At 41.2% G+C, this 13,286-nt stretch overlaps 1 protein-coding gene across 2 annotated transcripts; it reads left to right on the top strand.

The window, feature by feature from the left end:
* Nucleotides 1-1,519: 1,519 nt before the first annotated feature.
* LOC142658704 (glutamine amidotransferase-like class 1 domain-containing protein 3, mitochondrial) lies at nucleotides 1,520-12,187 on the top strand. Of its 2 annotated transcripts, none has more exons than XM_075834308.1 (4): nucleotides 1,520-1,757; nucleotides 9,870-10,041; nucleotides 10,459-10,660; nucleotides 11,928-12,187. In XM_075834308.1, the coding sequence occupies exons 1-4, from the start codon at nucleotides 1,650-1,652 to the stop codon at nucleotides 12,118-12,120; spliced, it is 675 nt and encodes a 224-aa protein (XP_075690423.1). In that variant the 5' UTR covers nucleotides 1,520-1,649; the 3' UTR covers nucleotides 12,121-12,187. The 2 variants fall into 2 exon arrangements, with proteins under 2 accessions (XP_075690423.1, XP_075690424.1); XM_075834309.1 differs by lacking the exon at nucleotides 1,520-1,757 and adding an exon at nucleotides 4,599-4,683.
* The last annotated feature ends 1,099 nt before the right edge of the window (nucleotides 12,188-13,286 follow it).

The following is a 13,286-nucleotide window of genomic DNA, read 5'->3' as shown; positions in this document are numbered from 1 at the left end:
GATGTTTGTAAACAGGAAAAGCACGTGGTGCTTTTCGCGCAGCCGCCATCATTATGACACTCCGTTTGGATGTTTGTAAACAGGAAAAGCACGTGGTGCTTTTCTGTTTTCATTCATCCTTTTCACAGCTGTTGCGCGAATCACGCTCGTCACACGGAAGTGTTTCCGTGTGGTGCGCGTGATTTTCACGCACCCATTGACTTCAATGGGTGCGTGATGCGCGAAAAACGGCCAAAGATCGGACATGTCGTGACTTTTTTGCAGCGGACTCACGCTGCGGAAAGATCACGCAACTGTCTGCACGGCCCCATAGACTAATATAGGTCCGTGCAACACGCGTGAAAATCACGCGCATTGCACGGACGTATATAACGTTCGTCTGAATAAGCCCTAAGTGTGTATAGAGAGGCTACCGTCACACAAGACTCGATAGTGTGTCTCCCAGCGACAGCAGCACCAAGCTCATGAATACAACAGACTGCTATTGAGTCTTCTGTATTTCTTTTTAATATTATTTTACAAAACCGGCTCAATGTTTTTCTATAATTTTTGGCCTAAAGGCACAGTGCACCTGTATGCCTCGAATTACGCCTGAAAACACGGCTCCAATACGTCGGCAAACATCTGCCCATTCATTTCAATGGGCTTTACGATGTACTGTGCCGACGACCTGTAATTTTACGCATCGCTGTCAAAAGACGGCGCGTAAAATAACAGCCTCGTCAAAGAAGTGCAGGACACTTCTTGGGACGTAATTGGAGCCGTTTTTCATTGAATCCAATAGGGTATGTGCACACGATAACGTCAATTACGGCTGAAATTACGGAGCTGTTTTCAGGAGAAAACAGCTCCTGCATTTCAGACGTAATTGCTCGTACTCGCGTTTTCCGAGGCGTCTATTACGGACGTAATTTGGAGCTGTTCTTCATTGGATTCAATGAACAACGGCTCCAATTACGTCCCAAGAAGTGTCCTGCACTTCTTTGACGAGGCTGTTATATTACGCGCCGTCTATTGACAGCGACGCGTAAAATTACAGGTTGTCGGCACAGTACATCGGCAAACCCATTGAAATGAATGGGCAGATGTTTGCCAACGTATTCGAGACGTGTTTTAAGGTGTAATTCGAGGCGTAAAACGCCTCGTTTACGCCTGAAAATAGGTCGTGTGAACCCAGCTTTATACACACAAAGGTGACAGTGCCGCTTTAACTTATATAAAAATATAATAAAATCAACAGAAATTGCTTTTTTTAGTTCCCATTTTACTTCACATTGTAACTAAAGTAAGAACTAGAGTACTGATCCAGGCGTCATTGCATTTAAAGTGCTGGAGTGTAGAAATAAGTGTAAAGTGCTAATAATATTCTGTCAGAATAACTAAACCAGTGTGGTGACGCCTTCACTTTACTGAACCGTCTGGTTCCTTAGTCAACCCAGTCATCTTGGGAAATTCCCCGCCTTGAAATAGGTGTATGATTACAGTGGAAGTGCTATTGCTATTTCCTCTTCAGTAAGACACAAAGGGAGGGCAGACCTTCTCTGTGGGTATAAAAGTCCAGGCGTCTGCCCCGTGCTCAACAGTTCTCTCTCACCTGCAAACACTGCTCTTCCTGGTCTACCTGAGCGCTCCATTAACCTGCATGCAACATGACTAAGAAGGTGGCAGTGATCCTTTCTGGATGTGGGGTGTATGACGGTAGCGAAATCCACGAGTCCTCTGCAGTGTTTGTACACCTGAGCAGAGGTGGGGCACAGGTAAGAAGGAGTTATATACTTTAGCAGGGTTGAGATTTGGGGCAACAACTAACATACAATACGTTAATGTCTCTTATGCAACAGTCAGAGGAAAGTCATTGTGGTTGCATTTCCTGTCTTAGGAGAAGCCATGTGCTAATGTTCAATGAATACAAAAAAAGGCATTCAATATAATAATAATGATGACTGTGGGTTATTCTATACACATGATATAGAGATAGAGTGAAATGTGTTTTATATACATGTGAAGCAATGCGATTTGGGCCTCATTCACATAAGAATATGGTGAAATGGTTTAAACCCTTAATGACCAGTCTATTTTAAACCTTAATGACCAAGCCATTTTTTACGTTTTTCCATCGTCGCATGCCAAGAGCTATAACCTTTTTATTTTTGCGTTGACATAGCTGTATAAGGTCTTGTTTTTTGCGGGACAAGTTTGTACTTTTTAATAGCACCATTTTGGGGGACATATTATTTATTGATTTACTTTTTTGGGGGGGGAATAGAAAAAAACCTGAAATTTCGCCACTCTTTTTTTTGTGTCTTAAATCAACGCCGTTTACCGTGTGATATAAATAACACTAACTTTATTCAGTGGGTTGTTACGATTGCAACGATACCAAATTTGTATTGTTTTTGTATGTTTTACTACTTTTACACAGTAAAAACGCTTTTGTTTTCAAAATTATTTGTTTTTGTGTCTCCATATTTGAAGAGCCGTAACGTTTTTATTTTTTCGCCGATGCGGTTGTATGAGGGCTTTTTTTTTGCGGGTAGACTTGTAGTTTTTATTGGTACCATTTTGGAGTGAAATGCGACTTTTTGATCACTTTTTATCCCATTTTTTTAAAGTCAGGATTCACAGAAAACAGCAATTTTTCCATAGTTTTTTTATTACATTTTTTACGGCGTTCACCGTGCGGGTTAAATAATGTAATACATTTATAGTCGGGGTCGTTACGGACGCGGCGATACCAAATATGTGTAACTTTTTTACTTTCATTTTGTTTTTTTAATAGTAAAGCATTTTGTAAGGGGAAAAGGTGGGTTTTTCATTTTTTTTTTTAAATTAACTTTATTAAACTTTTTTTTTTTTTTTTTTTTTTACTAGTCCCATTAGGGGACTTTAATATGCGATTCTCCGATCGCTATTGTAATACACTGCAATACTTTTGTATTGCAGTGTATTACTGCCTGTCCGTTTAAAACGGACAGGCATCTGCTAGGTCATGCCTCCGGCATGATCTAGCAGGCATTCGCTCCAGGCAGACCTGGGGGCCTTTATTAGGCCCCCGGCTGCCATTGGAGACAGACACTCGGCGATCGTATCGGTGGGAGAGAGAGGGAGCTCCCTCCCTCTCTCCAAAACCACTCAGATGCGCATCTGAAGGGTTAAACGGGTGAGATCGATACTTATATCGAGGCAGAGCAGGGACGCCCCCAGCCCTCAGCTGCCTCTGGCAGCTGAGAGCAGGGAGATTTGACGCTCCCTGCTCTGTTTACTTTATCCTGATGCAGTGCCGTAAAAAGGCATATGCATCAGAATAAAGCCCGTTAGTGGCCGCCGTTAAAAGGCGTATTGGCGGTCACTAACAGGTTAAATAAGGACATTAATAGAGACATGAAATTCAGATTATTTTGCCCATATTTGCTTCTTTAGTTATGTCTGGACTGTGTCCGTACTGATTTTTTTTTTTCCAGCTCTCGTCAGTGCATTTCCGGTCCTATTTCAGCCATTTTTCCCCGTCGCCCACCCACAAATACAGATGAAAATGAGAGGCTGAAAATGTAAAAATTACTTAAAGGCTATGTTCACACGGAGTATTTTGGGGGAGGAATATCTGCCTCAAAATTCCGTTTGGAACTTTGAGGCAGATATTCCTCTCCCTGCACGCCGATTTTCGCGCCGTTTTTCGCCTGCGGCCATTGAGCGCCGCGGGCATAAAACAGCGCGAAATACGCTTTCTCTGCCTCCCATTGAAGTCAATGGGAGGTCAGAGGCGGAAGCGCCCGAAGATACGGCATGTCGCTTCTTTTTCCCGCGAGGCAGTTTTACTGCTCGCGGGAAAAAGACGCCGACGCCTCCCATTGAAATCAATGGGAGGCGTTCTCGGGCCGTTCTTGCCGAGTTTTGCGACACGGTTTCCGCGTCCAAAAACTCGGCAAAATACCCCGTGTGAACATAGCCTAATAAAAAGAATGTGCTACTGATTCTGAAAAAGATAGCAACTGCTGTTTATTTAAATAACACTGTAATTTAAGATTATTTTTTTGTTTGTTTTTATCCCCCGTATTGAAAATTCCAGTCAACTATTCCTCTCATTATAGTGAGAAAATAGGTATTCTGAGGACACTGCTTTGGCATACGTCAGCATTTCACTTAAACTGCATTTATACATGAAGGCATTGACATCCCCATATAAACATACTGGATCCCCATATACATATACTGTGAGGGGTTAGTAAACCGGTTTTCTACTTTAGGTTTGCTTTGAATTGGTAGCAGTTCTAACTGGACAGCCCCTTTTAATGGACGTCTAATTATCCCATTAGCATAAATGTTTACTTAATGAGAGCCTGTCATCTCCCCTGACGCGTCTGTCTTCGTAAATACTTGTATTCCGTATGAAATAACAATTCTGGAGCGTCTTTTCTTACAACTCTGCGTTGTGCTGTTCCTCTGTAAAGTGACAATTGCACGTTACCGTTCCCCTCGTCAATACAGCGTGTCCCTACATACTCTAACAATCTCATCACTGATTGGACAATGTCAGACTTAGTAGGGACACGCCTTATTGACAACACCATGGTAACAACCAGCTGTCAATGTATTCAGACATTTCCTGGAAGAAAAATAGAGGAACAGCACAAAGCAGATTTCTAAGAAAAGATGCTCCAGAATTGTTATTCATGTGGAATACAAGTGTGTACTAGAACAGACATGAAGAGGAACTGTCAGATCTCCTGACAAGTTCCTTAAGGCCGGGTTCCCACGTAGTGTAAACACTGGAATTTCCACAACGGAAATTCTGCAGCGTTTACAGGAGCAGCAAAGTGAATGAGATTTATAGAATCTCATGCCCACGCTGCAGAAAAAAAGGCAGCATAATAAATTTTAATCCGCAGCATGTCTATTTATGCTGCGTTTTCATTGATTTTTCTGTGCGTTTTTTTTCTCCATTGACTTCTAGTGTTTCGACTTTTGTGGCGGAATCGCAACAATTCTACCGCAAAAATCGCAACTCGGGAAAATAAATAATCATATTTACCCAGAACTCTCCTTCTTCCTGCAGTCCGGCCTCCTGGGATGAGGTTTCATCTCGTGTGGCCGCTGCAGCCCAATCTGCAGTGTCACATGGCCTGCAATGTCATCTTAGGAGGCCGGACTACAAGCAGGAAAGAGGGAGGGGATATGTATGAAAGTTTTCGTGGTGTGGTTTTTTTGACGGAAGTGGTGCAGTCACGGGCGGAAGATTTAGTTGCAGAAATTTCTGCAACTGAAAATTGGTTTTATTTATCTGAATAGAGGTTGCAGAAATCTGTGTGCTTGCTGAGCGACAACTCCATTCAGATGATTGGAACTCCTTTTCAGTCTGAGAAATTTCTGCAACAAAATCTGCAGCAACTGCATCCTAACCTTTCAATTGCTGGGATTTTGCAGATATCTTCACTTTAATTTTTTCGACATTCACAAGGGCTCCACCTTGGTATATATTTAAAAAATATATTTTATGTTGTCATTATTGGCTACACGCACAATTAGGTGACGTCGCAGGCCATGTGGCCGCTGCAGCCTGTGATTGGCTACAGTGGTCACATGGGTTGAAACTTCATCCCAGGAGGCCGGACTGGTGAAGAAGCAGGGAATTCTGGGTAAGTATTATTTTTTTTTCTTACTTGCGATTTTTGCAGTGGAATCACTGATTCTGCCGCATATGTCGCAACACATACCACTTTGTTGCGGCTTTATGCACTCTATTGAATTCAATGGGGAGAAACAGCAACACAAGAGCAGCGATTCTGCAGCATAAATTGACCTGCTGAAGCTGAAACAAGAGCCTTTTTTTTTTTTTTTTTTCCCCACTGTGTGGGGATGAGATTTGATCTGGTACTGTGTTACGCTGTGGATTTTCCAGTATGAAATCCGTTGCGGAAAATCCGCTGCTTACTTTGTGAGTGTTTAAAGCCCTTATGCATCAGATTTTGTTGCATTTTTTTTTAGAAACTTGTCAGATATAATTCGTAAACAGAAACACAAGATAAATTGACATGTTGCAGATTTTCAAAATACACACCGCAGGTCAGTTTTCGTGCAGAAAAATTCTGCAACGTGGAGATTACATGAAATTTAATTTACGTTGCTGATACTGTATTACTCTGCGGATTTGCAACGTGTTCATTTGGCCTCATACTTCCTGTGTTTTCCGTACATGAGAAACTACCAAGGAAGAATGATCGACTTGAGGCACGTGAAAATACAGAAAATATAAAGACATTGGACAAGTTAAAAGATGGAATGGAGGATAAGTCTCACAATAAAAAAAGACGTCCGATCAATCATGAACCAGATATAGTTATTTGGTCAACGTGTTGAAAGCAATAAGCAAAATATTGTAGCAGCAAAAAGGTGAATGAGATCATACCAGACTAAAACACATATATGAATATATTTAGTAGGGTGGTGGCGATTTGGGTAAGTATGAAAAAATCATATATAAGCAACGCCACCAATTACAACAATATAAAGCAATGTTCAAATGTGCAAAAAGCCGGTTTGAAATGAAATCAGAGAATTACAAGCGATGTTTTGTGCAAGCTGCTGAAAATGGCAAATGTTTGTTCAACATACCGGTGGACAGTGTGATACGGAGATAGGACGTCTGCACCCGACGCGCGTGTCAGCACAGACGTCCAATCTCCGTATCACAATGTCCACCGGTATGTTGAACAAACATTTGCCATTTTCAGCAGTTTGCACAAAACATCGCTTGTAATTCTCTGATTTCATTTCAAACCGGCTTTTTGCACATTTGAACATTGTTTCATATTGTTGTAATTGGTGGCGTTGCTTATATATGATTTTTTTCATACTTATCTAAATCGCCACCACCCTACTAAATATATTCATGTATGTGTTTTAGTCTGGTATGATCTCATTCACCTTTTTGCTGCTACAATATTTTGCTTATTGCTTTCAACACGTTGACCAAATAACTATATCTGGTTCATGATTGATCTGACGTCTTTTTTTTATTGTGTGACTTATCCTCCATTCCATCTTAACTTGTCCAATGTCTTTATTCAATAAAAATTGTATATTTTCTGTATTTTCACGTGCCTCAAGTCGATCATTCTTCCTTGGTAGTTTCTCATGTCAATCTTTGATCGACGCACCAAGTGTATCTTGGTCAATACTTAGGATATGATAGAGTGCCGCTCACATAACTAGCAACAGTGCTTGACAGTTTAAATTTTGATGTTTCGAGCACTACCGATATCATATTCTGTCTGTTGGTATTTTTGGGGTTTTCCGTACATGCCCATATTCAATGTTTTTCTTTTAGCTGATAATTAGAAAAGCAGCATCTTGCCAATATACATTAATTATTAACCCCTTAGACCAGGTTCCCACGGGTCGAATATGTTGCGTAAAACTACCCAGCGTGTCCGCCGTGGTTCTCGCATCACATTCCGTTCGAAAATTCGCACCACATTCTTGTAAAAAAAAAAAAATGTTCATACTTACACCGGCCATTGTCATGGTGACGCGTCCCTCCTTTGTTGTCCGGTCCCGCCTCCCTGGATGATGCTGTAGCCCACGTGAACACTGCAGCCTTTGATTGGCTGCAGCAGTCACATGGGATGAAATGTCATCCAAGGAGGCCAGACTGGATGAAAACGCGGTGAGTCCTGGGTAAATATATACACTTTTTTCTTTTTTTTTTTTTCTTTTCCTGAGTTGTGATTCACAACACTTGGCTTTCTGTTGCGGGTTTTGCAGCCCTGTTGAATCCAATGGGGGAAAACCTGCAACCGTAAAGCAACGAAAACACAGCATAAATTGACATGCTGCAGACTTAAATTCCAAACCGTAGGTCAATTTATTAACTTTTTTGCTACGTTTTTTTTTCGGCTGCGTGGACATGATTTTCAAAATCTCATCCACTTTGCTGCTACTGTAAATGCTGCAGAATTTGCGCACAGAGTTTGATTTCAGAAATTCCAGTGTTTACACTATGTGGGAAACCGGGCTCAGGGTGTAGTCACGCGGAGCGGTTTTGCCACGTTTTTAGCCGTGCAGCTGAAAACCACAACGAAAAGATGCGGTTTTTGGCAGTGTTGCAAAAAACACGGTAAACTGCACCGTGTCAATATACCCTTAGTGACCAGCCTATTTTCAGCCCTAATGAGCAAGCAATTTTGTTTGTTTTGCCATCGCCGCATTCAAAGAGTTATAACTTTCTTATTTTTCCGGTGTGTTTTTCAATGGTGAGATTTTGGGGTACATATATTTTTGGGGAACTTTTATACCACAAATGTTGAGGTTTGTTAGGTTTTACTACTTTTGCAGAATGAAAATACTTTTAAACAAAAATTATTTGTTTTTGCATCGCCCCTTTCCAAGAGCTATAACTTCTGTATTTTTCTGTCATTGTGGGCTTTCTTTTTTTGCGTGACGAGATGTAGTTTTCATTGGTACCTTTTTGGGGTAGATGGGGCTTATTAATTTTTATTTATTGGCGGGGCAATGGGATTTTTCTGCCGTACACTTTGCGGTTTCAATTACATGTTCATTTTATTTTTCAGGTCATTACAATCGTGTTGATACCATATGTGTATTTTTATTTATTTTTGAAACTTGCTAAAAAAACAACTATTTTTTTACTGTGCACCTTTTTTATTTCACGTTAATTAATTAATATTTTTTTAGTCCCATTAGGGCACTTCACTATGCGATCTTTTGATCGCTTATATAATGCTTTAGTATACCAAACCATTTATGCCTCTGGCACGGTCTGATAGGCATATAGCCATGGCAGATCCAGGGGCCTTTGTTAGGGGTCAAACAGGTTAAGGGGTTGAAAGGTCACAATCGAAGGAAACTTCGATGGCTACAGTTAGAGCAGGAGCCTGGCTGTCATCAGCCAGGACACCCATGCAGGACTTAGACTAGGCCCCGCCGTAAAAAGGTGGCGGCCTGGCCTAAGGCCTGTGTGTGACCTGCCGTGAAAATGCTTATTGCTGGTCGCTAATGTGTTAATTATGCCAAAGGTCCCCACTATGCGAATCTTGCACCCTTAGGTAAAAAATATGATCATGGGTAAAAAAAATTCTTGTGATGTCATATCTACAAATAATGTAAATTATCTGCATCATCCATGTGCTCTCACCAGGGGCAGAGCAAGCTCTCTTGGTGCCCAAGGCAGGTGATTTAGACAGACTGTCAATCAGTTTTTTTTTTTTTTTTGTTTTTTTTTTACACCTGTCAAATTAATTTAAAAAAATGTTGCCTGTCCACTTATGCAGTAATTATTGTAACATGATACTTTCTGTACCACACAATGCCTGAGGAAGAGAACTTAGTTGTCTCCGTTAGCATACAACTAAGTCCGCTGCGTAAAAAGCGCGACATGTTCAATATCTCGGCGTATTTCGCGCATCACGCACCCATTGAAGTCAATGTGTGTGTGAAAACCACGCAGGTCGCACGGAAGCACTTCCGTGTGAACTGCCTGTTTCGCGCAACAGCTGTCAAAGGGATGAATGTAAACAGAAAAGCACCACGTGCTTTTCTGTTTACAAACATCCAAATGGCGTGTCATAATGATGGCGGCTGCGCGAAAACCACGCAGCTGCGCATCATATGATGCTGCCTCACGGAGCAGGTAAGTGGCTTTTGCGCAGGCAAAATGCCGCGTGTTTTGCGTGTGCAAAAACGCCACGTTCGTCTAAATCAGCCCTAAAGGCAGCATACACCTACAATTCTTGTCAAAGGATTTTTCATTGCCTCCTATATTATGACGTAGTGCTTACTATATTTTATTGCTATAAATGATAATTCCGTATTCGTGCTATATTGAGAGATCTTTCTCCATTTTCCTTCCACAGTATGTGGTGTTCGCACCCAACATAGAACAAATGCATGTGGTGGACCATGTAAAAGGACAGCCCTCTGAGGAGAAGCGCAATGTGCTTACAGAGAGTGCTCGCATTGCAAGAGGAAACATTAAAGACCTTAAAGATCTAAAAGTCAGTGAATTTGATGCGATCATCATACCAGGTACGATAGGTTTATAGTTCTAAGAACAGTAAGGCCTCATGCACACGACCGTAGCCATGTACACTGCCGTGATTTTCGGATCGGCCGGCCGCGGACAGTCAACCGCGAGCCGCCCGCAAATCGCGGGCCGTGCACATGGCCGCGTCTATTATTTTCTATGAGCGTGGACCGCAGAACATGGCCGTAATAAGACATGCCCGTTCTTTCTGCGGTCCAGGCTCCTGGGCCATGCACGGACTGTGGAAACCACGGTCGTGTGCATGGGCCATTAGAAATTAATGGGGCCGCAATTCTCCTGTGGATTTTCGGGGGAATTGCGGCCGCAAAAGCACGTTCGTGTGCATGGGGCCTAAGCAGAATACATGTTATACTCAGGGGAATTCTTACATTCTCACTTTTCTTTCTTACCTCTACCAGGAGGATTTGGAGTTGCTAAAAATCTTTCTACTTGGGCAGTTGAAGGAAAAGACTGCTCAGTAATAAAACCCATTGAAGACACTATTAAAGGATTTCATGCTGCAAAGAAACCCATTGGCTTGTGTTGCATCTCACCTGTGTTGGCTGCAAAGATTCTACCTGGATGTGAAGTCACTGTTGGCTCTGATACAGAGTGTGAAATGTTAGTAAATCTATCAATCTAATTTTCATATCATATTTTCTATGACGATACACTGTTGAAAAGGTTAACCCCTTCCTAAAAAATCATGTACATTGTTAGGCTGGCTTTACACGAGCGTGTGCGTTTTCTTAACAGCTCCGTGTCTCATCACCATATGATGCGTGGCTGTGTGTTTTTCGCGCAGCCGCCATCATTATGACACTCTGTTTGTATGTTTGTAAACAGAAAAGCATGTGGTGCTTTTCTGTTTTCAATCATACTTTTTACTGCTGTTGCGCGAATCACACGTGTCACACGGAAGTGCTTCCGTGTGCTGTGCGTAATTTTCACGCACCCATTGACTTCAATAGGTGCGTGATGCGCGAACATTTCACAAATATCGGACATGTCGTGCGTTTCATGCAGCGGACATACGCTGTGTGAAAATCACGGACTGTCTGAACGGCCCCATTGTCTAACATAGGTCCGTGTGAGGCGCGTGAAAATCACGCACGTTGCACGGACGTATTACATGGTCGTCTAAATAAGCCCTTATGAGATTTTCAGAGCTGATAGTTTTAGGCTATGTTAGCACTTCCATAGTGGCTTCTGTCGTACAATGAATACCACCGCTGCCCAATTGGCTTACAATGGGGTTTGCTGGTTTTTGGTAACGTGTTAGTTGTTTTTAAGGGAAAAATACATCTGCATGAAGCACTATTTATCCCTTCAAATTTGATAATCTGTGACGGACGCTCTGAATGGGGCGTCAGACGCAGATGTGAACAGAGCTTCATACAGTCATACCAGGGCCTAACAAAGCCCTCGGGGCTTTCCAGTAACGATGCCCATTAGGGTCTACTTTACATTATTACAATTTACAAAGCCAAACAGATAAACATAAAAGTTCCCTAATGAGACAATTTTTTTTTTTTAAATATATAAATTAAGATACAATAAAAACTTTTTTTCTAAATGATTACTTTTAATTAAATAGCACTTGATAAGCAGTAAAAACATAGACATTTATTGTATTCCCATACTTGTAACAACCGGTACAATTTGTATACTTTTTATTTTTATATATATTTATTTATTTCGCTTTTAGCTTCTGCAGCGCTTTACTTACCACAGTATTGCAGTATAACTTTGTAAGAATTACAATAGACAGTGGGGTACAGACAAGTAAAGCAGTGCTTTGTTCTGGTGCATAGCCCGAAATTTATATGAATTCCTTTTGTCATTGCCTATCAACATTGTAATTTGATGTTATTTGTCTATTCGGCAGGTGGCCACATGCCGGGACAGCAGGAGCCATTAAAGATCTTGGTTGTAAACATGTCAACAAACTGGTCAATGAAGTTCACATAGATGCAAAAAATAAACTGGTCACAACCAGCGCCTTTATGTGTAACAGCCCAATACATGAGATATTTGATGGCATCGGCGAAATGGTTAAAGCCGTGCTGAAGCTGAGTTAATTGGAAGATATTTTATGGAATAACTGCTGGATTTTGTCATCAACATGTTCATTAATAAACCTTGTATTTATTTGTACACCAAAATAAAGTATCACTTTGAAGTAGAACAGATTGCTGATTCCATGATGTTTTTATCTTATGTTAACACTTTCTGTCCTTTGTGGCTCATAGCTCAGAAATTTTACTAGCCCAGAAGCATTCAGATATTGCAGAAAAAAATATTACCTCCAAGCATTTAGCGCAAAACACAAAGGCCCACAATTACTAATGCTGGCAAACCGTTAGACAGTGTAAAGTTAGACCAGATATACACAAAATGCGCCAAATGTATCTCAATGGTACATGCAGCATGATCATTATGGCGCATTTTGCATGACCTGTTAGGCACTTTTCTCCTCATCACTTTTGATTTGTCTTATTTTGTCAGTTTTTTTTGGCACAATTTTAGCGCACATTGGCATTTTTAAGATAAATCACGACCTCTTTTTAAAAAAGTGTTGCAGAAAGTGTCTAGTATGGTGCAACCATCAAAACTGCACCAATTTGCAACAAAAGTTTGTGCATTTTTTGACACTTTCTAGACCCTGACACAGTAGTTCATCTGGCCCAGTGAGTTCAGTTCTTTTGTCTTACTTCAAAGTTAAGAGATCACTTAAAGTTACAGGCCTAAAACATTAAGGCTGTGTTACCTATGACATGTCCCTTTCTGATTTATGTTAGGTGCAGCCTTCTCATGGATTCCTTGAGTGGATTCAAATGTACCAAGATACAATTTTACAAGAATTGCTGACTCAATGTTCCCTTAAAGCCTTTGTGGCTAGTGAGCAGGGAAGTCGGGTACCTGGCCACTGTTCTTTCTAAATTGTATGATCCAAAACTGTGGCAAATAACTATTGCTCTATAGCGCAAAATATTTTACCAAAATTAGCTAGGTAGTTAACGGGTTTATGGTAACATCCTGTAGAGATTCCGGTTGGCCACAAAGACTTCACCTATAGCAATCCTCTTTCCTGGGGACTAATAGATTTTCCCAGTCTATAGTTCTCCCCAACAATTACAGTATGAGCCAACCAGACAGTGAACGGGAAGAGGACTATGGAGCACGTATCACAGTTCTAGTAGGCAACAGGAATATGTGGAAAAAGGAATTTATCGATTGAAGACAG

Source organism: Rhinoderma darwinii, chromosome 8, assembly GCF_050947455.1.
Source record: "Rhinoderma darwinii isolate aRhiDar2 chromosome 8, aRhiDar2.hap1, whole genome shotgun sequence".
NCBI lineage: Eukaryota > Metazoa > Chordata > Amphibia > Anura > Rhinodermatidae > Rhinoderma > Rhinoderma darwinii.
This window is presented reverse-complemented; position numbering and strand designations above follow the sequence as displayed.